The sequence below is a fragment of the Thunnus albacares genome, chromosome 13 (assembly GCF_914725855.1).
Source record: "Thunnus albacares chromosome 13, fThuAlb1.1, whole genome shotgun sequence".
Taxonomy (NCBI): domain Eukaryota; kingdom Metazoa; phylum Chordata; class Actinopteri; order Scombriformes; family Scombridae; genus Thunnus; species Thunnus albacares.
In genome coordinates, this window is record NC_058118.1 from 3082389 (window position 1) to 3110291 (window position 27903).

Consider the following 27903-nt stretch of genomic DNA (forward strand, 5'->3'; position numbering starts at 1 on the left):
TCTTTTTCATCTACATAGGTTTCAAAAACTTAAAGTTGTGCAGTGCAAGTTGTTAGAAAAGAGTGTTGTGGAAATGGAAGATATTTTGTCATAAGGAGGGCCAATCATGACCTTGTTATAAAGGAATGATCACACTGTTTTCAGTTGCAATGTGGTCCCATCTTAATGTCTGTAATTTACGATATACAGGAATTGATGCAACACAGGAAAATGGCCAGAAGCCTAAAACTATCTGCAGTACTTTGTAAGGAATCCCATTCGTTTTTGTTTACAGGCAGATAAGACACAGACCAAAGTGATCTCTGTGCTCTGTGGGAGTCCACTCAAACCCGACAAACTGACTGTGTTTGAAATTAAACCAGAACATTCTGACAAGATTGACTTGGTACTTTTGTTTGTTGCTTATGGGCGAGCCAAGATGATGTATGAGACTCATACTGTGCGGACAGGCAGCTACAAATTTGCTTGGCTAGTTGACTGGTGGGAGGTTGGGTAGTGGATGAGTGGGGGTGATGGGGTGGTGGTGGGGGTCTTGAGTTGTCACATTAAAGCAATGCAGTGAAAGAAAAAGAGGCCTTTGTACTCCTTTTTGAAGCTGTTGTTTGTTAAAAGAAACAGCATTCTTCTGGTCCAATAATTTACATCTGAGCCTGTGAACTCCAAGTGAAAAGTGAAAACGGTTCTCGTACAACAGAAATAAATGCTCTTTTCTTTAACAAATGAAAGTACTGCCTACTATCTTTCCATCTGCATCTTTTATTAGATTTAATTTGCTCATATCGGGTGAAAGGTTTGTTTTTAAGAATGACCAAAACAGTGATGTAATTATTCTATTTATGTGATGTTCTACATTACTAAAAACTGTCCTGCTGCATTTGATCCGCCACATGGTACATTTGATTAATGAAACTGATCTGAGTCGGGAAAACAGGCCTCTCTGTGTTACCTCCCCCTTATTTCAACCTCCTCTTGCCTCCCTCCTCCCCTAGACTGAGCCTTGTTTTCTGCCCCCCCCCCTTATCCCATGCAGAATGAATGGCACAGATGTTGTTGGACAAGACAGTACCCCTTGGTCCCCTTCCCCTCACTATTCGCTCAGCATGAGGTCTGAAACTTGTTTTCTGATCATTGTTTCCCCCCCCAACTTCTCCCTCCTCGGGAGAAAAAGAGGACCCAAAGAGGAGGGAGACTGGGAGACCAAGAGCAGCCAAATTAAAGAGGGAGGGAAGAGGGGCTCACAGCCATGTTTAAGGAATATGAAACATACTGTTCAACAATCTCCATATAACAAGTGGTGTGTAGGACAGGTCACATGTTGAAAGTTTGAGGAGTGGCACAGTAGGGAGTTAAATTAGTTGAGGGTATGGATGGTGCAGTGGAGCTGCAGTAGTTGTTTGGGTCTTGCATCCAGGAAGTGCAGGCAGGACTTGTGGACTGAAGATGCGGGTCGGTGCGTGGCTTCTCTGGCTGTCCTGGTTCTACTCCTGGGCAGAGTATTCTCAGATGTGCAAGTGCCAAGACATCTGTCCAACAGAGATGGAATTGGACAAGAGGTCAAAGACCCGGGTCAGAGAGCATGTTGGTCACGGTCTCGGACATAAGCACAGACCTCACGGGAGCAGACCACACCGCAGAAAAGGTGAGCCCTAAATAACTCATGCGACTCTTCACACTTGAGCCACGCATCACTGACCTGCTGCAGATCAACTGATGTCTGTCATCCGAGGCCTGTGCATTTAGGTGTGGAGGTAGGTAGTGATGCAATAATCTCTGACGCAGATCAGGTGCTAAAATTTGTTATTTGACCATGTAGGAAATTATTTTAAAACATAAATTAATTGTGAATAAAATGAGACAGGGTATTAATCTTTATGTTTCTTGACATTTACTTCCTCACTGCTGTATGTGTAAGAATAATAATTATGATATTTGCTAAATCAAACAAACAATTAAAACATAATATGTAGAAAATATTAAAATAGTAACTCTTTTCTTTGCCACAAACTGTACATGTGCGTTTGACGAAGGTGACAGAATACAGAAATCATATGAATCAGAAAGAATATTTATGGTACCAAATAGGGAAATATTTTAAATATTTAAACATTACAAATTTACATTTCGATTTGTTTGCCAAAAGGTCCCAGACAAATAAATGCACTGTATATTATGCTGCATATAGTTATGTTACTTAAGTTAGAGAGGTTTAACTCCTTTGTTAGGGACTTCAAAATTCAACGCCAATCACAGACATAGAGCAGATATAAATCTTTACTATATTCAACCATATTTTATAGCTGGAGTCTGGAGAGTTATTGTTGAAATGATTCAATTTTCTTTTGGTGCCACAGGGAACATTTCTACTTAAAGCTGAGAATCATAATCATGCTCTAATTGTGTGTAACATGAGAAAAAAGTATTTTTAGCAGAAGGTGATGAAACAATGTTAAGTATATGTGTAAAATTAAGTGTATGTGTAGAATGAAAAAGAAAAGTACTGATCTGCTAACTTCTAAAAGTTTAATTGTGAAAGACAACGTGTGACTCTGTAAGACAGTTCAAATATTGCATGTAGCATGTTTATGTTTCAGTGAAGATGGATTTGTAGAATTAATTAGAGTTGGAAAATGTGTAAATGTTAATGTAATGTGTGTGTCAGAGAAAGAAATTTAAATGTATTTATTTAAAGACAAACATTTTGCTGTCATTTTCACTCTTTAATTGTTTCAATTAAGCTGAACCAGAGGCACAGCATGTTAGAATGCAGAATACATTTTTGTTTGAATAGCTAAAAGCTGTCATTTAGTTGACAGTGATTGTTGATTTCTTTTCAAAACACACTTGAATTACACTCAGAATTTACTCTGAAGTCACTTTTTAGCACATTCCTCACTATAGCTGACACATTCTTTCTTTTTCTTATTCCATCCCGCCCTCTTTGCCCGTTCCAACACTTCTCCTGACCTTTGGTCTACAGCCTGAAATGAGGTCCCTTCCCTCGACACATCTCAGCCCAGCACCATTCCCATGGGTTGTGTTTAGCCGGGACTCATCCTTCATCCTCTCTAAACCTTTTGTTGCGGGCTGAAAGCTGGCCGATGCTGGGGCCATCAAGCCCGAGTTGTTGGATCAATATAAACATCCATCACTTAGCCCCGGGCCTTTCTGAGCCTCACAATGAACAGTTCTCTAAACAATGCTTTATTTATGTGTGCCATTAGTAGGAATGAAGTAGTAGTTCACTTATTTCTGGAGCACTCTTGCTTTGCTGTGGAATTTGGAAGTAATTCCGCATTGGGGGTGTATCCCCCCCCCCCCCCCCCCCCCCCCCCCCCCCCCCCCATAAAGTTGCATTTCAGCTAAATTGCACTACTTTCTATATTACCACTACATTATATTACCTTTTGGTATTTTCTTCTACAAATCTCAGGTAAAATTCTCTCTAAAATGATGATTTCAGATGATTATGACAAGCCAAACCAAGAAGATAAGCCTCATGCATTTTTTAAGCTACAAACATACAAAGCCACCAGATAGAGAAAACGCCGCAATACAAACTGCTTACTAACAGCTGAAATAATGTGTGTGCTCACTACATAAATAAGATACATAATTTCCTCCAATTGTTTCCAAACATGGCAAACTCTGAACTTCCTGCCTCCTACTAGTGTTGACTGAGTTACTGCCACAAACTGCCAAAAAAAATCCATGGTGGGACATTAACTTATGTTTAGGCACTGTATACAGTAATTAAGTTAACCCCCATCCTACCAACATATTTAACATACAAGGACTACTGACTGGGGTCCCTGGGGACCCCAAAAATAAACTACCGTAAGAGACAACTATCATAGCAAAATGCTAACTTATTTCTTCTCAAAACATTATTAGTTATGTAATTAATGTCATCTGAAAAAACTGATTATTATTATTTTAGTAGAGTTACAGTTAATTTGCATATTGTGTGTATACTTTTCTTTGACAGCAGTCACCTCCCAGGCTGTCACGACCCTCCCCTCTCAGTAACATTTCAGCATTTGAGTAAAAAATCTCCAAATCTTCAGTTAGAGATACATGTCCCAGAAGGACTTTTGACAAACCCCAGAAAATCTGGAAATGATTCCGGAGAAGTTTGAGTTTTCCAGGTTTTAGTTGAAATTGTACTTGGATGGAATGACTTCATATTGAATAATAGGATGATATTGTTTTTCACCCTTGATATCTTGTGAAGCAAACAAACATGTGGCATGTAGAAATGTACAGTTTGTATAGACAGACAAACAGACAGACAGATAGATAGATAGATAGATGGATAGATAGATAGATAGATAGATAGATAGATAGATAGATAGATAGATAGATAGATAGATAGATAGATAGATGGAACTTCTTTCCACTGTATATGTCAACCTGCTACAAAAATCTTGGAATACCGGAAGCTCGTGGTACTGCCTTCAAATTAAAATCAGGAGACGATTTTAATTTGAAAAAACAAATAAAAATTACAAATCCATATGAAATGCTGTGAAAACATATTATGAAGCAGTTAATCTTTTAAGCTATTTGTAGCGTCCATAATAGTGGACTGTACTCGTATCAAAAAGCGTTTTATTTTGAAAAAAAAATCGGACAGGCAGTGTAATCACCGCTCTGATTGGTGACCACAGGAGCGCACGAGCCAAGTTGCCGTTGAGTTTCGTTATGAGAGGGGATTTTACAGGAAAAGTTGGCATTTAAATTCACAGTTTAGTTTTGAAGATTCAAAGAGAGGAAGAGAGAAATTGGAGTTGGACTCTTAATGAAATTACGCTTAAAATTACCAACGTGGTTAATGAAAAGTCAGCTGGCTCATTTATGACTGTTAACGATGTCCAGATGTGTTGCCATGAGCATGTTGTTCTCGGTGTTTGGAGTTCTTCTGGCAGGTAAGTACGTTTCATGAATGATGTAAATTAACTGTTAATTATTATTGACTGAATCTCCCATATATGTATATTAAGTCTGTAAATAGCGTAAAAAAGTCAGGTCAGCCCAGTCACTCACATTTCTTCACAGGCTACATTTCTACATTTGCACAATGTCTTAAAAGTTAATGCTGTCATAAAAGGGTTTTAAAGCCTATCTATCTATATATATATATATATATATTTTTTTTTTTTTTTACACATAACTAGTGTTGATAGCTCATGTCTTCAGTTCCACAACATCATCTGCATTGGTGTTAAATGTCAAACGTCCTGATTATTTGATCTTTAAGTGAAACCATGAAGGTGTAGGTCAGACACAGCACTCATTCTATTTTTTTTTTTTTTGTACTGTAGCAATAGTCATTATTCACTACACATTATCAAAGCTAAACCTGTGGTCATGGGTCTCACTTGTGATTGTTAGGCAGCACTGTAAATATACAGTAGAAGTTTGATTTCTAAAGTTAGTCAAAAGATTAAAAAAAAAAAAAGATCCCACATCAGCAGAGACTGAAGTTTACAGTTGTTGCTGCAGTTACACATGTGCTCTTTTGGGCAAAATCTGATTTCTCTTTCCTCTCAGAACTTGGGCTGTTAATAATATTTTTTCTTATTTAGATATCTGATGATTATGTTCTCAATTAATTGTTTTACTGTTTGTTCCATAAAATGCCAGAAAAACAGGGAAAATAGCTTGTTTTCTCTGACTAACAGTCCAAAACTTAATGTAAAAGACTAAAAACCAGCATAAAATCACACTTGAGAATCTGTAACTAGTGATTTATTTGTCATTTTGCTTACTTAAAAATTGATACTTGATCAATTGATTATCAAATCTAGATCTACTGCAGATTAATCAACTAATCCACTTCCCTAATGACACTTCAGCAGGTGTGGTGCTCACCAGCATGTGGGGCTGGAAGTTGAACCTGAGCTGTTTTGGTTTGGTTGCTTTCCCGCACATTTTTAGATTCCTTATCACACATTAAAGTTTCCAGGAGGCCTGCGGGGTTGAGGAGCATCCTCGTCACAACCTTCTTCCATGAGGAAACAGCTTTTTGGAAAGCTCTTAAGTCTATGAATATATTGACCATGACACACTGATGTTTTGGCTGCATACTCTTTTTACTTTGAATGTGAGTAGACATACTGACAGCGAGGTTGAACAAGCTATTGTTAGCAAAATTTGAAGTTATTTCCGGCTATAATGAATGAATGAACAGTACAATAAGAACATCTCTTTTGTTGATTGTCCCTGCCTGTTTGGGGTGGACAGAAATATTTGCTCAGATTAGGATCATAATCAATTCAAATGTGAAATAATACAAAATTTCTCAGATGATTCCTCTCCAGACTTTTGATATTTTTGGCCACTTTATGACACTCTCTTTGTTTTTGGTAAGGATTTGTTTGTGCTTGGTTCTGAATTACCGAGTCAGCTTGCAACATGTAGTTTAAGACTTTATGAACATTCGTTTGTGTGCGACTACTTATCCCAAATCTTGTTTAGGAAATTTAGTTTACAAAAGTGTCAAAAAAATGTCAGTAGTAAAATTCCGCCCACAGAGATTCTTTTGTTCTGTTGCGGATATGCTGTTGATGTGGGAGTTCCAGTCTGCTTTTGTTGGGCTTGATGTTCCTGAGACCCTTGAGCTTCCTCTCCTATCAGGAAGCTGATCACAGTCTCTCTGTTTCCTTGAATGTGGTCATCCAGCTCCATGGGAAATTCAAACAATGGCATTCCTGTGCTGCTGGCTTCAAATAGACATTGTTTATTGGTAGCAGGACTTAAACCTGTTTTTGTTGTGAGTGCCCTGTTTACCAGTTAAATGAACCCAGAGGTGGTGATGCATAGAGCTAGGCACAGCTGTTGGCTCCTCTATATAGAGAAAGAGATATAGATTTACATTGTAGGCTGTTATTCACAGAAGAAAGAGCTCCAGTACAAAACATGCCTTGAATTAACTGTTGTCAAATGTCTGCAATGCTAAACTTTAGGGATACACTGGTCTGAGCCACTGGACTGATATTACTGACCTCGTTAAGCATGTCTGGTATTGGCCAGATGTGGCTGATTCATATTGACAATTATTCTGCTGCAGTGTGCCACAGATACAACTTTTAGTGCCACAGCAATCCCATGTTACCTTACATAAATGATCCCAGTGAGTCCTACACAGTGATGTACAAACCTTTTTTTTCTTTTTCTTTGAGGCACCTTAACTGAACTGCAGTTGCTTTTTCTGCTTTTCTACATCCGAGTAAACCGAGGCACAACATGCGTCGCTGCTTCTGCTACCAAATATACTCTCGGATGCTTTTTTTTTTTTCAATCTTTTCAACATCTCTGTGTCCCCTTTAGGTTCCAGAGTTCGTGCAGAGGAGACGCCGCCCCGCATCGTCCACCACCCCTCTGATGTGGTGGTGAAGGTCAAGAGTCCTGCCACGTTCTCTTGCCGGGCGGAAGGCAACCCCAAGCCCACCATCGAGTGGCTGCGCAACGGTCTACCCCTGGAGACCACGAAGGGAGATGACCAGCCTATACTTTTGTTAGAGGACAGCCTTTTCTTTCTGAGTGTGGGAGAAGGCAGACGAAGTCAGTTGCATGAGGGCGTCTACGCCTGTGTGGCCAAGAACAGCGTGGGCAGGGCCACCAGCCGTAATGCATCGCTGTATATCGCAGGTAAAACTGTGGCATGTGTGTTTTCCCCAGATCCTTACATATAGTAGTTATACTTTGCTCAGCACTGACCCCAGCTCTCTACCTGCTGAATTAGCTAAAACACTAATATACTCCTTAAATGTCATGCTCATCAAAAATAAACCCTATGTATTTCTATTGGTCAGTTTATTACAGCACTGTTGAATCAAATAAAATACTATTTGTGTTTCATCTCGGTTTATGCACTAATCTCCACTTCCACTATATGAAGCATGTTCTGCTGATGCTCAGATAAGTATCTGTGAGCAAGTAGTGAGGGAGACAAATATGCTGTGTGTTTTTTGCAGACCAGTTTGCCTGCAGCTATTTTAAGTTCAATCCTTTTAGAAGAGAGGGATGGGGGAATGACTCCCCACACACACACACACACACACACACACAGACATGCACAGGGCTGATGAAGATGTATGAGATGTATGTGGTGACAGAGACAGAGGGGTACAGGGTCCACTGTCAATGTTTGCTGGATGGGGGGGGAGGGGTCAAACAGTGGTGCTAATTGACCTCGGACCCTCACTGTTTACTTATGTGGATCTCAGTGAGGAGTGGACATGCAGCAGCTGCTTGTCTTTAAGCCTTAATGGACAAGAAGGCCATGCAGGAAAGTTAGAGTGACTTCCTGAGCTATGGCGCAGAAAAGAGTTTCTTCCTCTGATCTTAAATGATCTCCTTTCATCATTTCATATCTAGGAAAGAAGGATTGCACCAAAATTATTTTTAAATTCCACCTCAGAATGAATGTAAGTGAATGTGGTATTTGCTGTTACCTTTAGAGAAGAGTAGTAGTGAGAACCTAGTCACGCTAACAGGCTGTGAAGGCTAGTTTACTGCCTGTTAACTGGTAATGAGTAAAACCCATTAAATCACAGTGATGTTTGGTTAGGGATGTGACACTTGAAGCTGCTGCATGCATCTCTATGTACTGTCTGAAGAGTGTATGGTATTATGTGCAAATGTGGATTTTTGCTTTAGTTTTGGGTTAACAAGTTAGTGGTCAAGGCAGCTCAGGACAGTAGACAGTTCTCATTTGCAGGGGTCAGTGAGATGATTTTATGGCATTACAGTGATGGAAAGAGAATGTTGAATAAAGAGACACAGCAGCTCTCCACCCTGACCTCACAACAATGTTTAAACAGTATAACACTAACTAAAGAACAGCACATGTCTATGTTTCCCATATGCAAATGAGACAAATTTAGGTGGTATGTGGCTGAATATGTGTAAACATTTTTCTTTCTTTCTTTTTTTTTTTTTTTTACTGCAACCCAGTGTATTTATAGCTGCTGGTGGAACAGGACCCCTTCATTCTGATCTGATTGATCCTAACCCTCTCTGTGTGTTGCTGTAGTGTTGCAGGAGGAGTTCAGTGTGCAGCCTACTGATGCAGAGGTGGCAGAGGGGGAGATGGCCATATTAAACTGTGGCCCCCCAACTGGACACCCTGAGCCTAACATCATGTGGAAGAAGGATGGCCTGCCTATCAACAACACTGACCACCATTACACTGTAAGTCCTTGGTCTCATCATCAACTGAACACCTTTCAGATCTTCATTACATGAATGTGATGCAATGTGAATGAAATGCAGTTTTACATGTCTGAATAACCGCCCAACTCACTTTTAAGTAAAAGTCAAGACGTCAATCTTACAAGGTCAGACCTGTAACATTTCTGTATCACTTTCAACACATCACAAGTTTGAAATGAATATGTCAGATTAATGTAAAGGTAAAACATGCACAGAGAGTATTTAAATGCAGGTTGTGTTCACATTATCTTAAGAGTGTTATAATTAGTTTCTCGCTTAGTTACCACATCTTAAGCACACAGGGAAAAAACAATCAGTTTAATAAACTACAATATGAAACACCAAAGAACAGAGTGTTCAGTTGTTGAGGAGATTCTTCTCATGTCAGATCAGTCTATAAAAAGGATTTCCTCTGTAGCGCCGCAGGCCAAAATAGGTTAAAAATTGTATGTCCACAATAATAATAATAGTAATCATAGCAGCAATCTCTCCCTATGTTTTTGGTTTTTCATCTATGCAACTACGTGGGCAGAATCATGAATATCCAGCAAAACGCTTAACATGCAACATATGAGCAAACAGGAATCAAACAAGACTCCTAACTTAACATCTCGTCAGTCTATAGCTGTGCACTTTCGGACATTATATGCCAAAACATTCATTACGTGACTATTGTTGCTCTTTTTGTTAATCTCTAGTCATGTCTGAATAAAGCAGTAAGGAGTATTAACATAACAGCCACCTCTGTCTGAATGACAAAGAGCCATCCACCCTAACAGATAGGTGAAGTCAGCGTTGTCACGTATTCCATGTCTGAAAAGAGTGTCTAATGTTAATACTTTTTTACGATGAATCCATAAGTGGAAATTAGCTAAGGTCAAAATTATCTTATAGTTTGATATTTCTTACAATGAAAGTATGACATATATGTTTATGTCAGCCTAAAAGAGACAGGTAAACTGCTGCTTACACTTGATATTGTCTTTAGACAAAGTGGCCCGAGGTTACTGGCTTATAAAACTGATAAAGAAGAAATAAAAATCACAAGTATGGAAGATGACTAATATGCCATCTTAGTCATGATTCTTATAAAATCCTCCACAGAACTGTTTGATATGTTAAGTGTCAGAAGGATAAAAAAAAAAACAACTTTATTTCAGTAAATAAGGTGTACAGAAGTTCAGCAGCAAATGTTCATATACAGTACCCACTGGAAAATATTATTTTACATTAAGTGATTAAAGCCACACATCACAGTTGAAGTTTCTGATATAATCCTCAGTGAACTCATTGAACTGTGTGTTTTGTCTGCGTTGTGTTTGTGCTGTAGGAGCTGAATGGGAAGCTTATCATCTCTCCTGCAGAGAAGAATCACTCTGGTTCTTATGTGTGTGTAGCCAGCAACACTGTGGGAGTGAGAGAGAGCAGGGCGGCTCGTCTGTCTGTGCTGGGTGAGAGAACACTCCCATAACAACTTATTACTCTTTTAACAATATCGGTTTTGAATGCAGCCTGTTATTCTGAATGCCGTTGTATGAGTTTTTTCTACCCTGACAAGAAAAATCCCCCTCTACAAACAAAACTACAGCCAGGTACCACAGCTGCTAAGGAGGAAAACAGCATTTTTGAAACCTTTCAATCTGGTTTTCGTCAGCATCACAGCACAGAGACTGCACTTCTTAAAGTCACAAATGACCTTTTAATGACCATTTATGCCAGCATGTGTTCCATTCTTGCATTGCTTGATTTAAGTGTAGCTTTTGGCACAATTGGTCACAGCATTTTGTTAGACAGACTGAGGCAATGGGTGGGCATATCAGGTATGGCATTGAGTTGAATCAGATCTTATCTTTCAAACAGAAAATTCTGTGTGTTCATTAACCACTACATGTCTTCTTTTGCTACAGTCAAGTGTGGGGTACCTCAAGGGTCAATTTTGGGACCAATTTTATTCTCTTTTTATATGCTACCATTAGGTAATATTATTCATAGAAATTGTGTTTTCTTTTACCTTTATGCTGACGACATACAGCTGTATGTCCCCATTAAGCCCACTGACCTCAGTATGCTGAGTTCTTTACAGGAGTGCCTAGTAGATATAAGAAGCTGGATGTCTAAGAATTTTCTTCAATTGATTTTACCAAAAAATAAATTCTTATAATTGGCTCCAGCAATACAAACATTCAAATACTGCCATCTACTGGGTACTTGTCTGAATACATTTAGCCTGTTGCTAGAAATCTTGCCGTCTTGTTTGATTGTAATTTAAACTTTGAGCAGCACATTACAAAGCTTGTACAAACATGTTATTATCAACTAAGGAACATCACCAGAATTAGACCTATTTTAAGTTTTAAAGATACAGAAACCATTTTACATGATTTTATCTCATCGCGGCTGGATTACTTTAACTTTAACTTTTACATGCCTTAATAGAAAAACTGTAAAGCGGCTACAGACAGTACAGAACTCAGCTGCCATGCTTTTAACCAGAGTAAACAGGTTTTAACACCACGGTTTTGGCCTCTTTTCAAGTAATTTAAAGAACCTTGAAATTACTTCTAAAGGCTAAATGGTCTGACTCCTCAATATATCTCAGATCTTTTATCCCCGTATGACCCTCGATCCTCAGGCAGGGGCCTTCTATCTGTTCCAGACTCTCGGCTGAAGACTAAGGGAGGCAGAGCTTTTGAAATAAGAGACTCTGGAACACCCTGCCCGAGGAAATAAGGCAGGCTGAGTCAGTGGCTTCTTTTAAATCCAAGCTCAAAACATACTTTTATCGCACCACCTTCCCTGAATTCACCTGATTCTAGTTTTTATTCTGTTTTATGGGCTTGCTGTCTTAATTTTTACGTTGTTTTAAGTACTTTTATTCTCTTATTGTTGTGTTTTTGTTTTGATAAGTGCTATATAAATAAAGATACTATTATTATTGTTATTATTCTACTGTAGTCAAGCCTGTGTTGGTGCTGAAGCCAGAAAATGTATCGGTGAGAATGGGGGAGTCCGCTCAGTTCTACTGCCAAGCTAAAGGCGACCCTCCACCTGTTGTAGTCTGGAGCAGAGAGCAGGGGCCACTGCCCAATGGCAGGTACTGTATTATGGCATAACACAGAAATACAGACTCCATTCATAGAGTGGATTTCATTCCTGTTTAATGTTGATTTATGAAATAAATATTGCATTTTAGATTCCAGTAACATGCAGGAAATACAAAGTGTTGCAACCTAACTTAGAAACTGAAATTGAAAATAAAGCTTTGAGTTCAGACTTTTCTGGTTTGACATGAATGTTGTCAAAAAGTAGCAAGACCACATGATTCGAAATGCTTCTTGAAGTTTTCCTCTCAACACCAATTCTGTCTGATCTAACTGCTTAAACATTAGGTTGAACATGTACAGTAACTCCAATGGCCATGTCAGTCATCCCATTTCATATTGCCATGCACACATTTAAGGTATTTTATTTACCTTGTCACTAAGCTGCTAAAGAGTGTTCTCAGGGTTTATTTCTTGACATTCTGGGTTGTAAATAAGACCGATTAAATTAAATGCTGTTGTATAAGAGGTTAGAGAGATAGTAAATGTGAAAACTAATTGCTATATACTGTATGTGTGTATAGGTATCTTGTAAACCCGGACCAGACTCTCCAGATCCATTATGTGACAGCGCAGGATGCTGGGAAGTACACCTGCACTGCTGTCAATGATGCAGGTGGGGTCAATGCCAGCGCTCAGCTGTTAGTTGAAGGTAAGATGGTGTCAAAATGCATTTTGGATTTTGTACCAAATGGAGCTGGAAGAGTTAAGCTAATATGATGTATTTACTTCTTGGCCTATACTACTTATAGATAATTAAGAGTAGAGAATTAAGGGTAAAAACAAACATCAGCATTTCATGAGGCTGCATCCAGGGTAATGCTGATGTAATATATATGCACACTGTACAGTGACATCCTTACAAGGTGCCTGAATCATCTCTGGTTCATCCTGTGCTGAGAAGCAGCAGCTTGATCCTGTGAGATTTTAGTATTTAGGTAACCACAAACATTATCACGTATCTGTAATTGGAGAGTGGTATCAATCTTCTCATCTAACTCTCAACAAGAAAATGAGTAAGTGTATTTTCTATACTATAACTATTCCTTTAAAATAAATTTAAAATATATTCCAATAAAACTCTTGTGTTTCCAGAGGTTGCCAGCACTAAACAAAAAGACCTCCACAAAGAGCTGTCAGCCCTGCGAGTGGCTCTGGAAAATGTCACCATGATGGCCGCTGAGTCCAACATGTCCCAAGTACAGTGGAAGGTATGTGAAGGCTGTTTCAGAGAGTTTAAGTGACAGCATGCATATTTCAGGTGTATGATCAATGTGGTGTTTTCTCTCTGACCAGCTCCAGTCCCTCCCAGCCCAGCCTCATTACCTCGACGGCTTTGAGGTTCTCTATCGCTCTCTGCTGCCTGCCACCTCAGACTGGGCAGCAAAGAAAGTGACACTGCCAAGCTTCCAGACAGAGGTGGGCCCCTTAAAGAGAGGCTACAAGTATGAGTTCAAGGTTCGTCCCTATGGCAGCAGCTTGTATGGGAGAGAGAGCAACACCCGGCACCTCAGAGTCCCAGAGACAGGTGAGAAATCATATGATTTCAGAGTATTTAGTTTGACTTGTGACTCTCATTCGCTTTTTTATACTTACATGTCTTTTAATGAATTGAAATATACATTTGAGCCATGTTTTCAATGTTTAGGAGCTAATAGTAAACTCTTCTTTATACAGTGCCCAGTGCCTCTCCACAGGCTGTGTCCATAACTGTGAGCCATGAACAGAACAACACCATCCACCTAAGCTGGGAGCCTCCTCCTTATGACACCCACAACGGTATCATACAGGGTTACCAGGTAATCACTGGAGAACATAATTGGAAGGCGTAACCATAGTGTAGACATAGTCTTAGTGTGGATATATACTCAGATGTAATATCACCTCCTGAGCAGAATGTGAATTACTGTAGGTTCTGAAAATTGCCTCTAGAAATCTGACATTTTTGAAACGGTTTCAGAGCCCCATAAAGTTAAAAAAAAGAACAGAAATGTATGACCTTTGAAATAGTATATCCTCAACATGCTGATACAGAGAGCTGTAGTAGTTTAAGCAAATGATAAAAGAATCTATGACTGTAGATCTTTTAAGGATACAAACGGTTTCTCCACTCAGGTGTGGTGTGTTGAGACTGAGGAGCAACAGTACCAAAACTGGACTGTGGATAGCGGCCATCACAATCTTGATATCTCTGCTCTCAAACCGGGGAAACGATATTGGATCACCATAGCAGCTGTCAACGGAGCTGGAGTAGGAATGCTAAGCGACCCTCATGGATTTGTCATCAGTGAGCAAAAAGACACTTTTGTATTTGAATAGCGTATAGATAGAATGCAGCCTGTGTCTTCAGTGTGTGTGATCTAACCACGTTAAAGAAGAAAAGTTATTATGACTTCATATCTGATTTCATCAGCTTCCTGTTTGCCTCACAGATCCGCAGATAGGCGCTCCCCCTGAGTCAGACAGCCACAGACGGGATCTGTCTCCAGTCCTGACTCTGCTGCAGGACCCAGTGTTGATTGGCATCATTGGTGCCCTCCTGTGGTGTATTTTCATGGTTGCAGCTGTCTACCTCTTCAGACGCCACAGTAGGACAGGTCACCTGATACCAGGACATGGCAGAGCAAAAGGTGTGTTTAGAGACAGCTTAAATGCTAACCATATTACATATAATGTGCTCATTACCAAAAGTTAAAACTGAATTCCAGATTCACCTGCAAGACTTATGGTATGTGATTAAGTCATGTCAAAAAAGTTGTTCTATACTGTTCTGTTCTTGTTGTTTGTTTTCTTAGGTTTGCGCAGACTAGCCAGTGAAGATCTCATCATAAAACACAGGTAAAGTGGAAAGAACTGTCAGAGCTTGTTGATTACAAATATGGTATAATGTAAAATGCTATAACATACATATAACAATACAATAACATAACAATACATCAAAACTTTTAATGGCAAATCTGTTTTTGTACTTATACTTTATATAAATATATCAAGTCTGATACCTATGATGCATCAAAATATTTACCTGATCTTATCAGAAAAAAGTATTTTCATTAGAGACAGTACTAAAATATCATAAAACTCCTCAAATACACATGACATATATGCTGCTTCCTCTACAGGATGGCAGCTCCAGACTCTCCATGGATCTCAGGGGGCTGGAGACCTGCCTTCAACCAGAAGTACCAGGACTTATGGGCCCAAGGTCACAAACATCCAGGGATCAGGAGTGCCAGTGAGTACTGACTGCAAAAATGTGAAAATAAACAATATCTGACTGAAATGGTTGACTATCACTTGACTTTGACACACATGACAAATGCTAGTCTATCCAACTGAGGAGAAATTAGCAATAGAGTTAGACATTGATAGAAGGCTCTTCTGACACCTAAATGGTTTTGTTTAGTTAAAATGAACTCTGGTCTTTGCCCGTTCAGTTCGGTTTATATAGGCTGGTGTGAAAGCTCCGAACCAAACAACTGGACTGAGAGTGACTGAAAAGGTGGATCTCGGTCTACTTCTAAGCAGTGTGGTTTGTTTGTGATGTCAAAACCAACAGATCTACCACAGGATTCTAGCATGAACTCAAAAGCTAAACTACTATCCATACGCTGATCATCAACTGTAAAGGGGGTGATCTCCTGATCTGCATAAGCAATGTACTATATATTTATGCTAGATTGGTAACCATGGTAATATGTATGTGTCAGCACATGCATGTAATTTTTCCTGATCAGGAAGCGAGTAGGAATTAAAACGGAGATATATTGTGCTTGTGTCCTATTTGATGTATTTTAGCAATTCCTCTTTTAAAAAATGTAAAAAGAGTGAAACATAGCTACCACACTGTAATATTATGGTACAAAATGCTTTTTTTGTCCCATTTCTGTCTGTTTGTTAGTATTTATGATTTACAAGGTCTAGTTGCAGTATCGACTGATTCTCATAACCATGTATTTCTCCTTGAGCTCTTTTTGACACCATAGAACATAAATATACATGTATGGGTCAGTAAAGTGCTGTATGATCTACTGTCAGTCTTCAGAATGTGATTTCCCCATGGTTGATCCATATAATGACAATGATGCAGGATGACAACGCTGTCCAGTTAATGACTTACTTGTCAGTCCTTATGACTTCATGTTTACATCTCTTGGTTTGCCGCTGTTTCTCCTGCATCCTGACCAAATCTACAGGAGTAAAAGTGACATCATTTCTAATGAAGCTTCTTGATTTTTACTTACTAAAGACAATAACCTACATTATCATAAATACGCTCTGTAAATGGACATCGTCTGTACTGTTTCATCAGGCCTTCCAGTCTCAGCCAGGAGGGACCCCAGCTGCATGGACTCAGCTGTTCCCATTGTGACTGACAGTTGCGGCGTCTATGGCACTTTTTACGTTGACCTGATGGGGAATGGCCTCAAGACTTTCAACAGTCCCAAGCGTTGCCCTAAAATGCTTCATGGTCCGTCTCATCAGCAAGGAGGCGAGACCATCCAGATATTCACTCAGCCTGTCGCAAAGGCTTCGCCACCCAGTAGCCGGGAGGCGCTGCCATGGAAACAGGCCATACGACCTCAGCCCAAGATGGGTGTGCTGAGGGAGTCATGGGAAAAGAGCCACAGCAAGCAAGGTGAATATTGGTGGATAGTTGGGAATGTGATGTTGTTAACAGTTTATTTTCCTTTCCTTCATACTCCTTCTTTGTTTGTATGTACAAACAAACACCCATGTTACTTTACTTCTGATAAATCACTTCAGTTTGTAGTAAAATGATGTGAATGCAGACAGTAATACACAGAGGTGGAACAAAGTGTTTGCAAGTAACAAATAAGTCTCAAAGTCTCAAGTCTTAAGTCAAATCTAAGTCCTAAACTTTGTATTTCAAGTCCTAAACAAGTCATCATACACCCTTCACCAAATTTAATTTCATTTAAAATATTAAAATATAGTAATAGGTAGTGTGGAAAATGTGCAGAAATAATAAATGCTTTTTAAATTTTGTACTTCCAAATACATTTTCTAATATTTAAAAGGAAAATAATCAGCTGTACTAGGTGGTTTATTTTTTCCTGGGACTTGTATTGGGGTTCAGTATTAATTTATCAAATCTTAATTTAGTCTTGAATCTCTTAATGAACTTATTTTTGTTTCAACATTTGTAACAAATATTAACAACTAAAAGTCAAGGATTTGATAGAGATTGGCACTTTTTTGTTGGCTGAGAAGGCAGAAATGCTACAGTTCTGAGTGGCCTGGTGGTCCTGATTCAGAACTATGAAGCTGATCAACTTAAAATAGTGATATGATATGAACTTAAATTTAACTGGGAGAGTCTGAGTACTGACACTGACATGAAGCTGATAGATCGTTTCACTCTGTTGGTCTCAAACCACAAAAAACAATCAGACCACTGGCAATATTAGAGTAATGTTTCTTTTACCTCATTAAACAAAGAAACAATCTTTGATGATGAAGAAGTACAGTCACCTTTTGGGAGGAAACTTACGTCATTCATATTCATTAGCCACAGCTGATATGATTTTAAGTTAAGTTTTAAGATTCAGTCAAAGTCATGTGAATCAATTCCATACCGCAGCATTGGTCAGAATGCTTTGCAGTATATCAACAGAGCACATTGAGTAATGTCACTATCAGCACCAGGTGAACTCATTTGTTTCCCCACAGAGTTACATGCAGTGAACAGCGTCCCCATATTGTCAACCAGGAACCAGGCGTGTCCGTCTGGTGTCTACAAACAAAGACTCAGTCACGTACCATCAGGCCGGCACGGTATGATAAAATCTATATGCCGCCATTATTGTCCACACACCAACTCCTAACTCACCAGTGTAATCCTGTAATTTGCTTATAATTGAGCTCAAATTGTATCTTAACATTTGAAATGATAATAACTTGTAATTATTTGTAATCAGTGTAATCAGTTATTATTTTATTTAACCTTGTCCTGTGTGTCTGCCCAGGTGGACATCCAGAGTGTGGTAAAGTTGCTGGCTGTCCTCGCTTGCTGCACTACTCTGCATCACTTCATCTTGTGGACATGCTGCCCCCGCCACCACCATTACCCATAGAAGACACCACAGACATACACAGCCTCACCTCAGATGAAGGGTAAGACACACATGCAGCTCAGCTCAAGTGGTAGAGGACTGGAATGAGGCGTTGAGAACATGTAACAAACAGGACAAATTTAATGTGTCAGTGCTGAAGTGATGAGGCTGTGGAGAGAGCCAAGCTGAATCTTTAGACGTACATTTAGCTGTTCACAGACACAGATCCGTAAGAGATGAGACCTTCCAATACTGTATGCCCGCCAGGAGGTGTGTTACATCCCTGCAACGGTAATAGACATGTTTAGGCCCACCTGTTTCCTTTGAGATCAAAATAACAGAAAGTAACACAGGGGGCTCCCACAGTAAGGTATATACTGTATACAAAAATAAGTCGAGCTGAATGCTGTGTCTCAAACAAGGCTTATTGACCGAGGCTTTCCTGCAGCACATCCTCTCATGTAGGAGTCTTCTCAATGCATTATCGGTGAGAGATGACCTAAACTTCCTTCCATTTAGTATGTTTATGTCCTGTTTAGAGGCCCAAGAAATGACCACGCTCGATGGAAGATGGAAAAACATGATAAGTGACCTTGGGTGCAGACATACAGATCTGTGAGTTAAAAATATAGGAAGCAAGGCTAGTTTCTGTTTCCTGACACAGGAAAACATAGAACTTCATATGTTGACCTGAAAGTGTGCTTTTTCTCAGTGCTGACTGGGGAAATGAGAAACTGTCAAGCAAAGGATGTCAGGAAGTCCAAATATAAATTTGCTTCAAGGATTTAATCCAGTAATTCACTCATATAAAGAAATTTCCAATTTCTTATATATATGGCATATATATGGCATATTCCATATTTCCAATTTCTTTGTATGAGTGAATATCAATTTTATTGCTTATATTTTCAGTAATCACCATATCTGCATATTGTGTTTACCAGAATAATTCTAAGTTATCACTGATTCAGTTCAGCTGCCAGGTGCAGATAATACAATGTTAACTAATAATGCAATTATATTTATTTTATCTCTCTCATGAGCATATGACTTTATCAGTCCTGTCAGTATGAAGGCATGTCATCATCATTAGTCATCAAAAAAAGCCTGATAGAAGAATGTATAAATAACAGTAACTTATTAGCATAAATATTACTGATCGTTTAGATTTTGATAAATTCGGAGTACAAAGGGTTTAGCGGTAATTGAAATTCCCATGAACTGCAACAAGACATTGTTATCACAGGTGTGTGTAGAAAGCAATTGGATCGTGGACCCAAATGCAGACACTAAGGCAGAACTAGTAGATGAAAAAGGACTTTACTAGATCAATGTTCCATTAAACAGACTTATAATCAGGCACGAGAAAGCAGCCCAAACAAATCCAGAGAGGCAAAGCAGGGAGGCAGGTCATTAACAGGCAGCAAGTCAATACATGGGTAACAAATAATAGGTAGAAAATCTGGAACATGTAGTACGTGTGGCAGGAATGCAAGTGCACAACATGATGATCTGGCAGAAGACAATGGTAAGTGGGCAGATATACAGTATATACACAATGGAGTGTATGTATGTTTACCCACTTACCAATGGGATGGTGACTGGACACATGTGACTGGAATGGACAAAGTGAAAATGACTGAGGCAACCATTGTGACAATTGTGCATCAAAAAACAGCAAATAAGTGTTTTTCCCAAAATGTTGAACGGTATGTTGCCTCCTATCATTCTATCACACAGCATAATTAATGCCTCAACGTATCAATAGTCTGCTGAGGACATATTGATGAGTCTCATAATTTAAGAGGTCTATTTCTTGCATTTTCCTCAGCTCCAGTCGCTCCACAAAGCTAACCGTGGACATGGGCTCTCTCCAGTCGGTGTGTGCTGCCTCAGGCCACTGTGTGAAACCCACCACCAACAGCAGCTGCCCCTCCTACAGCCACCTGTCTACTGCATCATATACCATGTCACTGGATGAAGAACAGGGTGGCACGCTGACAGCACAGGAAGCCACCCAGTATCTGGAGCTCTGCCCTAAACCTGAGAGATGCAGGTAACGACACAGAAAAAAAGAGGCAGTAGTGTGTAGATGTTAACTTTAATACAACCATTTGTTCTTTCCCTGCAAGTTTAACTTAAGCTGACTATGCCATCACTCTCTCTGATCAGTGTCCTACCTGAGCAGCGTCCTTCCCTGTCCCACCCATACTCCTCCACCCTCGGCTACATCTACGGGCCAGTCCCCTCCGCTCAGATGGAGGATGATGCTGCCTCTGATGGGCCTGAGGCCCCACCAATTGGCTTACGTCATGCCCGCCTTCAGAGCTCACCTTCCTCCTGCTACAGCGAATGGGACAGCTCACTGTGGAACACCTGGAGCTCAGTCATGGACGGCACATTGGCCAGCGCCCGCACCAGCCTCATCAGCTCAGTGGACAGCTGCTACACCAACGACAGCACCAGCTTCGCCCGCTTTCTGGCTGCAGCGGCGGAGAGTATGAGTGGAGCCTCTTTGTCAGGTAAGCAGAGAAGGAATCTCTTTTGAATATTGTCTTGATCTGGAAAACCGGATAAATCATATGGGATCATTTTATGTTTTGTAAAGTTAAAGATCGGCAGGAAAATCTATAAAGAATAGTGATAGTTTGTTGTGAGGAAAATTCAGATTTAGTATTTTTGAATGATAAAAAATCTTTTTAATAATCCATCCTAGCTGTAGCACCTACTACCAGGATCTTAATCTCATCTTTGTTGAGCTGTAGAAAAGCTTTGGTACATCCTGACTGTCCAATTACACATTCAAACCACTCTGCACTGCAACATAATCCCACTTCTCCACTGTCCATCTGTACACTCAGTATGTTCCAAATACTGAAGCATGTACGGCAAGTAAACAGCTAATTATGGAAGTTTCAAAGAGGAGCGGTGTATTTAGATGTTGGTGGAAAAATATCAAGCAGTGTGCAGAACACATACACATCTATCTTGTGGGATTCGTAGTCAAAAATATTGCAGATGCTTACTGCTTCCCAAGGACTCGAACACTGTAAAATGCTCTCTTTTAAAAAATGTTTTTCAGGCATCAAAAGCAAAAAAAAGCAGACACAGATTGATTTCATTCCATCATACACAACATCTAAGTCATTTTCCGACACATGCAGTGACCTCAGTATCTTTGCTGAAATAACAAGTCCAGCTGTAAATGTCTTCTGCAATCTTTATAATAATTTAAAGTAAACATTATGCACTAACTCAAGTCATATAATAGTTAATATGTCCCAATATGACAAATAATAGGCCTATATTTTCCCCAGAGGATTTTATAAGCTGTACAGCATAAGACACCCTATGTGCTTAGACAAAAAGAATCCTTTAATGGGAAAAAAGGGAGAAAACTACCTCCAGGATGGACAGACAGAGGAGGCAGTAGTTAAATTATAATATGTAGGAACAGAATGGAAGTATTTGATAAGTAAAAAATACACACATATAATATTGAGTCATGTAATAATTATATAATAATCAGTGAAGATATCAAATCAATGTCTGGTGCTGCTGGCACAAAACCTCCACTTTTCCATAAATGTAAAAACTGGAGAAGAAGAAGACAGACTTCACATACACACAAGAAGCAAAACTCAAGGACATCATTCACACAGAGGGAGAAGAGATGCTGAGAGAGGATGAAGCAGTTAGTGGCAGAGACACTCTTTGGTAAAAATAAAAAAAAACAAAAAACAGTTTGATTGGAATTTTACTACAGTAAATTCATATTTTTGAATTTGAAAGTCTGGAAATATTCCATTTTTTTGTTTCCCATGAAGAGTCATAACCAACAACATGCCAGTCTCAGTGTTTCCTGACTTCCCTACGATGTCTGTGGCTTTCAGCTCTAAGCTCATTTGTTCCTACTGGAGACGTAATTCTTTAAAAAAAAACAACTCACAAATACATAGTTCATTCTTTTTTACGGAATAATTTCCCGAAACACTTGGGAATCATGTTTTTTCAGCAAACATGACTCAAACAGGAGGAAGTAGTGCATTTGTTTGGGACTATTATCAGCAGCAGATGAATCCACATTTGGTGCTCCAGTGAGTATATCCTGCAGCAGGATGGTATATGTGGTTTTGAGTCAAAATAAACAGTGTGTGTGTTCATAGTAATGAAGGAACATGTCACCTACAGCAACAGTGTGACTCACTGATGTGTTTTAATAGTTTTTGAACAATGGAGCTCTATGGCACAGACAGTACTTGTTATGAGGATCAGTAAAGTGTTGGTTTTGGATTTTTAATTGGATTTGTTGACAGTATGGAAAATGTAAAACATCACCAGAGTTAACCTTTATCCTTTGTGACCTCATGAAGTGATGTCTACTTGTGGGAATTTTGGAAATTAAATTAATTGTCCAGTAAATCTCAAGATAAAAAGCAAAGATTTGAGGAAAGTCTGAAAAAATAAACATAATTGGTGTAGTAGAAACATGTTTTTTTCTGCTTTTCTATTCTGTTAATGATTTCTTTAGATTTGTCTTGTAGTGGCTAGGAACCACTGCTTTAAGACAATGTGTTATGTCATGCATACTGATATGTGTAGGACTGAAATATCCTCAGACAGCAGATCCTGTCCTGCTGTGTTTATTGCATTTCTCCACTAGATGGGGCCCTCAGTTAATGAATGATGCCAACTGCTAACATGCAGCCCCCCCAGGCAGACAGAACACACACAGAAAATCTATCAAACACAAGCATGAAACTCCTGACACAAGTTAGTTTTAAATGATCTTGTCATGTTCAAGATTCTAAAGAAGAAAATGCAGTTTGGAGGTTAGTACTCCTCTCTAGTGTGTGTGTGTGTGTGTACATGCATCATGTCTGAGTGGGTTTTCCTGCAGTGTCCGTCGATGGTTGTGCATGTGTCGGTTGGTGTTGGAGACAAAGACATTCAGTCTGATAAGCATCAGGTCTGAGGTGGCATCAGGCAATTACTTAGGACCTTTCAGCAAATTGAACCTCCAGATGAGTCATCCTTTCCCCTTGTGACACCTCATCAGTCACTCTGCTCTCCCTCCGAGGGCAGCTTTCAGCTTAATTCCATTTGCCAAACTCTCACTTTTGGCTGTGCTCTCTGCAGTTGATAATGTGTTCTCACAATGGTTGACATTAAAGTTGGATTCTATGAATCCAAATCCTCTGATCAGATGACGCTGCACTAGCCTCCATACTCGCTGATGAAAACTTGCTGACTCAGAGATGGGATCTTTTTGAGATTTGGAGAATCATATACATCAAATCAGGAATTGGGTCATTCGTCCGTGTGACTACATGTTGAGTGAGCCTTGAGATGATTAAATCATGAACGCAAAAGTACTGAAGATATATACAATATACTGTGTTAATATTCTTATTGAATACAAGTTAGTGAGGGAGCAGTTAAGAAAATATTCTGCCTCACATTCACTAATATGAAAGACTTGATTTAACTATCTATCCACATTTAGGTTAAGCGAGCTTATGTAGAGACCTGGCTTGAAGGATAAAAACAGGGAAGGCTAATTATATGAAAACAGCAGAGCAGCAGGAACAGGCTTGTTCCAAATTGAGACACAGCTCGATATGCATTTTCTCATGCTCACATTAATTGGAAGAGCCTCCATAGCTTGAACCCTTGAGCTCAGAAAAAAAATGATTTTCTTGGACAGCTACATTTTCTGAATTCTTTGAAATGTGCCAGTACGTTTAAGAATCCAGAGAGTGGCTCATCTGACTTGGCAGTGTTTGTTTTGGTGCCTCAAACATATTAAAACAGTTTTATTTTCAGTGACAGACAGCCTCTTCAAAGAAACTTCTAAATTTGCTTTCCCCCAGAGAATCAGCGTGTAAGGTGCTCCTCAGTGGTCTTGAAATTATTCTGGCACCTTCTCCAAAGTCACAGAAGGTTTCAGCAAAATAATCCCCTTCCGCTCAATATTGAAATGCATGTCAACATGTCGTCCTCTTCTGTGTTTTAGACTTCTCTCCGCCGGCCTCCCCCCTCAGCGGCTTGTATCCGTCATTTCGTGCAGAAGGCGACTCGTTCGGGGAACTGGAGCCTGTTCCTGCGTGGGACTGGAGCATGGCCTGGATGGAGGAAATGGAGGCTCAGTACAGAGTCCACTATCCAGGCAGAAACACCAAACCCTTTGACACTTAGGGACTCTGAACAACTGAACTTTGAGAACTTCAGAAAACACCTCACAGCAATGCCAGAACTGCACAACAAGAAGAGAGCAGACATGATGCTGCAACAGCTATTGATTCACTTTTTCTGAGAGTGCTGGTAACAATTTCAAGGTCTGAACAATTCAGGGTTTGACGTGCAGCAATTTCCCAATCATGAAGAGATAAATATCCAGGTTTGAGATATAATTGGAGCTAACTCCTTGATGTTTGGGACACCTCTGCTAACAGATGCACGTCTGCTGTTGCTGTCTGTAATAGTTTTCCCAGTTCACCTCAGGGCAGTCCGGCTGCTATTTCGCATCCTTCAAATGACTTCCATTGAGTTTCTTAAGTTTTTTTTTCCCCTCTTCATATCCCTTCCTCTCATTAGAGAAGAGGATAATGAGATACTTCCCTTGGGATGTTCTCACCCAGTGTGTTTTGAAAAGGCCAGAAAGACACAAAGACAGGATGCAAGACAGTGAGAAAGGAGTCATTAGGCAGAAGAAATACAGCGCTGGAGTTTTTCTCACAGCACACTGTTTGTTTCTTTTTTTTTCATGTTTGTTGCAGGATTTTTTTAGGACTGAAGTCCTACCAAATAGAGCGCAGAATAATAGTCATTTTGTACAGACTGATTTACTGATCATTTTGTTATAATGAAGTGTAAATATACAGCAATGTTATTTAAAGAATTTTAAACACTTTCCAAATCATTTTCTGTACCTATTTCCTTTGGTGATTCATTTTACATCCCAGGAAGTCTTTTATATCATAAGATTGTTTTTTTTTTTTTGTCTTTATACTGTACACCCTGTTCTCTTTTTGATGTTACACAAAGTTTGCAATAGACAAAACATACTGTAGTTCAGAATAGCAAAGTAGAAAAATAAATTGTTTTAAAATGTCATGTTGTTCACATTTAATTGAACTAACTTGAAGTTGTACCTTTTTAAATAGCTTGAATTTTAGTAAGAATTCAACAAAAAGGTATTTGAAATAAAAGTGCTGTATGTATAGCGTAGTCTTTGCATGCTTGCTGAGTTTTTTTTTATATACAAAAATTCACTAATGATAGAATGAAAATTTTACATTCTCTAAGAATTTTTGTACAAATTACATTACAGATGTGTTTTGTAGTTTTGAATAAAATCTTTGTAGCAACTGAAAGCACGTTTAACAGTTAAGTTTTAAACTTTGCAAGGACGTCACTTTTGGATTGTGTCCTAGCTGACCTGGAAAATAAAAGCCCCATTCATGTTACATTTTCTATGTAATAATATTTGACTGAAGCTGAAATTATTTTCCTTTGTGACATTGATAGTAAAAAAAAAAACAACTCTCCACTTGCTGTCTGTGATGTACCCAAATCAAAATGCACATTCACACACCTTATCATTTCAAATGATAACAAGTGTACATTTTACTTTGAAATATGCACCATACAGGATGTATTGACAGTTTTGCATAGAGGGATTTTCACTTTGCCCTCATCTAAATACCATACTCCTGGTTTAGTGCTTTACTGTGGGAGTGTGTGGATGTCATGAGGCTTAATGCTGGCGGTGGAGGCAGTGAAGTATCTTCACATTACAGACTGTCCCTCTGTGGCCTGCGGCTGGATTTTAATTGACCCCTGCTGTTGTTAATGGCTATGTAGAACAGGAAGGTGATGTTTAGAACTCATCTGTTTGGCTTGACTAACCAAGGCAAACAATGCTGCTGTACCAGATAATGGCTTCTAATTACAAACTGGTTGGAGAGAATAATTAAACCTTAATCTATGTTTGTGCTTATACAGAATCAGGAAAAGTGTGACCTATGTGTGTAACTAATGTACGCTCTCTAGAAGGAAACGTAAGATTTCCATGCTGTTCGCAGTTTAAAGCAGATTATTGGCACTCAAGTCTGACTTGATATTTCAGTCAAACCTCGGCTGAGTAGTATTAAGGAGGAAAAGCTGTGAGGCCCGGCAGACGCTCTTACACTGAATCTAATATGATTTCCTCAATGGCTTTGTGTCCAGGATGAGTGTGTGTCATGCAGCTGCGAAGCACAACACGCTCTTTTTTCAAAGTAATCCTTGTCTTGTATCTGGGTTGCTCTGGTCAAATGAGACCGGGAATGTTGAGCCACAGTAAGAAGTGCTTTGCTGTCTGATTCATTTATAAGCAGCACAGGAGCAGCTCTGCCGGGATCAAAATGTACCCACCAGTCCATAATTACTTGAGTTGGAAAAAAAAAAAAAAAAGTCATTTATTATTTTTTCTTTTCAAAAAAGGAGCATGCTTTGTTTCTGTGAAAGAATGAGGTCGGGGCTTTTTGTCATTTATTTTCTCTTTTTGTGTTAGAGTAATCAATCGGCTTGATTTGAAGTAATTGTCAGATAAAGTCAAGCAGGCCTGCAATTAGGAGAAAAGTCAAAACAGGTTAAAAACATGAAAAATTAAGATAAACAACCGTATTACCCACAAAAAAAAGTGTGTTAAACGATCTCATTGTGTCACATTTAGAATCAATATGCAGTGCAGCAAGTAGTGGATTATTTGTGTGTGTGTGTGTGTGTGTGTGTGTGTGTGTGTGTGTGTGTGTGTGTGTGTGTGTGTGTGTGTACTGGACTGCCAAAGGGATTATCCTTCATCTGTCTCCTTCACTAAAGGCCATATGTTTCTACACAAGGCCCCCAGCTCCACTGAGCAGCACACACTCACTGACAGACCAGACCACACACCGTAGAGGCTCACACAGTAATGAATCAAGCACTACTGTATGTCTGCTTGTCTTATTAGTTCATATGCACACACACACACACACACTCTCTCTCTCTCTCTCTCTCACACACACACACACACACAGGCATGCTGCCCATGGGATTTGTGCATCACAGATTTTAGTCTATGCCAAAATACCAGCTTTATATAGCATGTCAGCAAACCAATGACCCATATTAGACATGCCCTGAAACCACACACACACAAGCACACACACACTAACACACATACACATGTATATTTACAGCATGATGTCTTTCCTGTAGTGTGTTATTTTATCCAATGGATAATTACTATTCTGAGACCAGACATAAAAATATGAGCAGCGGTGTGTAAATATTATTAGCTGGACTTCTAGCTTTATTTTATACCTGTCAATCCAACATCATGGGACATGGCCCTGCTTATGAAACTAGAAGCATTCTTAGCTCTTTATAAAAAATGTATGTGAAACTCGTGTGTGTTAAATGATTTAGCAGTTTTACAAGATTACGTTTAAATCCTTAGGTTGTCATAGTTCAAACCCTAAGCT

At 39.3% G+C, this 27903-nt stretch overlaps 1 protein-coding gene across 2 annotated transcripts; it reads left to right on the forward strand.

Moving 5' to 3' along the window:
* The first annotated feature begins 1398 nt into the window (after positions 1-1398).
* Positions 1399-25927, forward strand: robo4 (roundabout, axon guidance receptor, homolog 4 (Drosophila)). Of its 2 annotated transcripts, none has more exons than XM_044371504.1 (19): positions 1399-1639; positions 7330-7650; positions 9038-9195; positions 10547-10667; positions 12172-12310; positions 12842-12969; positions 13413-13528; positions 13614-13845; positions 13995-14116; positions 14433-14604; positions 14750-14947; positions 15113-15155; positions 15440-15552; positions 16630-16956; positions 18012-18116; positions 18308-18455; positions 20226-20450; positions 20567-20916; positions 24411-25927. In XM_044371504.1, exons 1-19 carry the CDS (start codon positions 1441-1443, stop codon positions 24590-24592), a joined length of 3399 nt encoding a protein of 1132 aa, XP_044227439.1. In that variant the 5' UTR covers positions 1399-1440; the 3' UTR covers positions 24593-25927. The 2 variants fall into 2 exon arrangements, with proteins under 2 accessions (XP_044227439.1, XP_044227438.1); XM_044371503.1 differs by lacking the exon at positions 1399-1639 and adding an exon at positions 4663-4925.
* Positions 25928-27903: the final 1976 nt, after the last annotated feature.

Excerpts from the sequence above, each read along its gene's own strand:
- robo4 (XM_044371504.1), top strand. The coding sequence starts at position 1,441 with ATGCGGGTCGGTGCGTGGCTTCTCTGGCTGTCCTGGTTCTACTCCTGG. Across the intron at positions 14,117-14,432 it reads GTATCATACAGGGTTACCAG|GTGTGGTGTGTTGAGACTGA; the intron begins GTAATCACTGGA and ends TTCTCCACTCAG. Across the intron at positions 15,553-16,629 it reads TCCAGGGATCAGGAGTGCCA|GCCTTCCAGTCTCAGCCAGG; the intron begins GTGAGTACTGAC and ends CTGTTTCATCAG.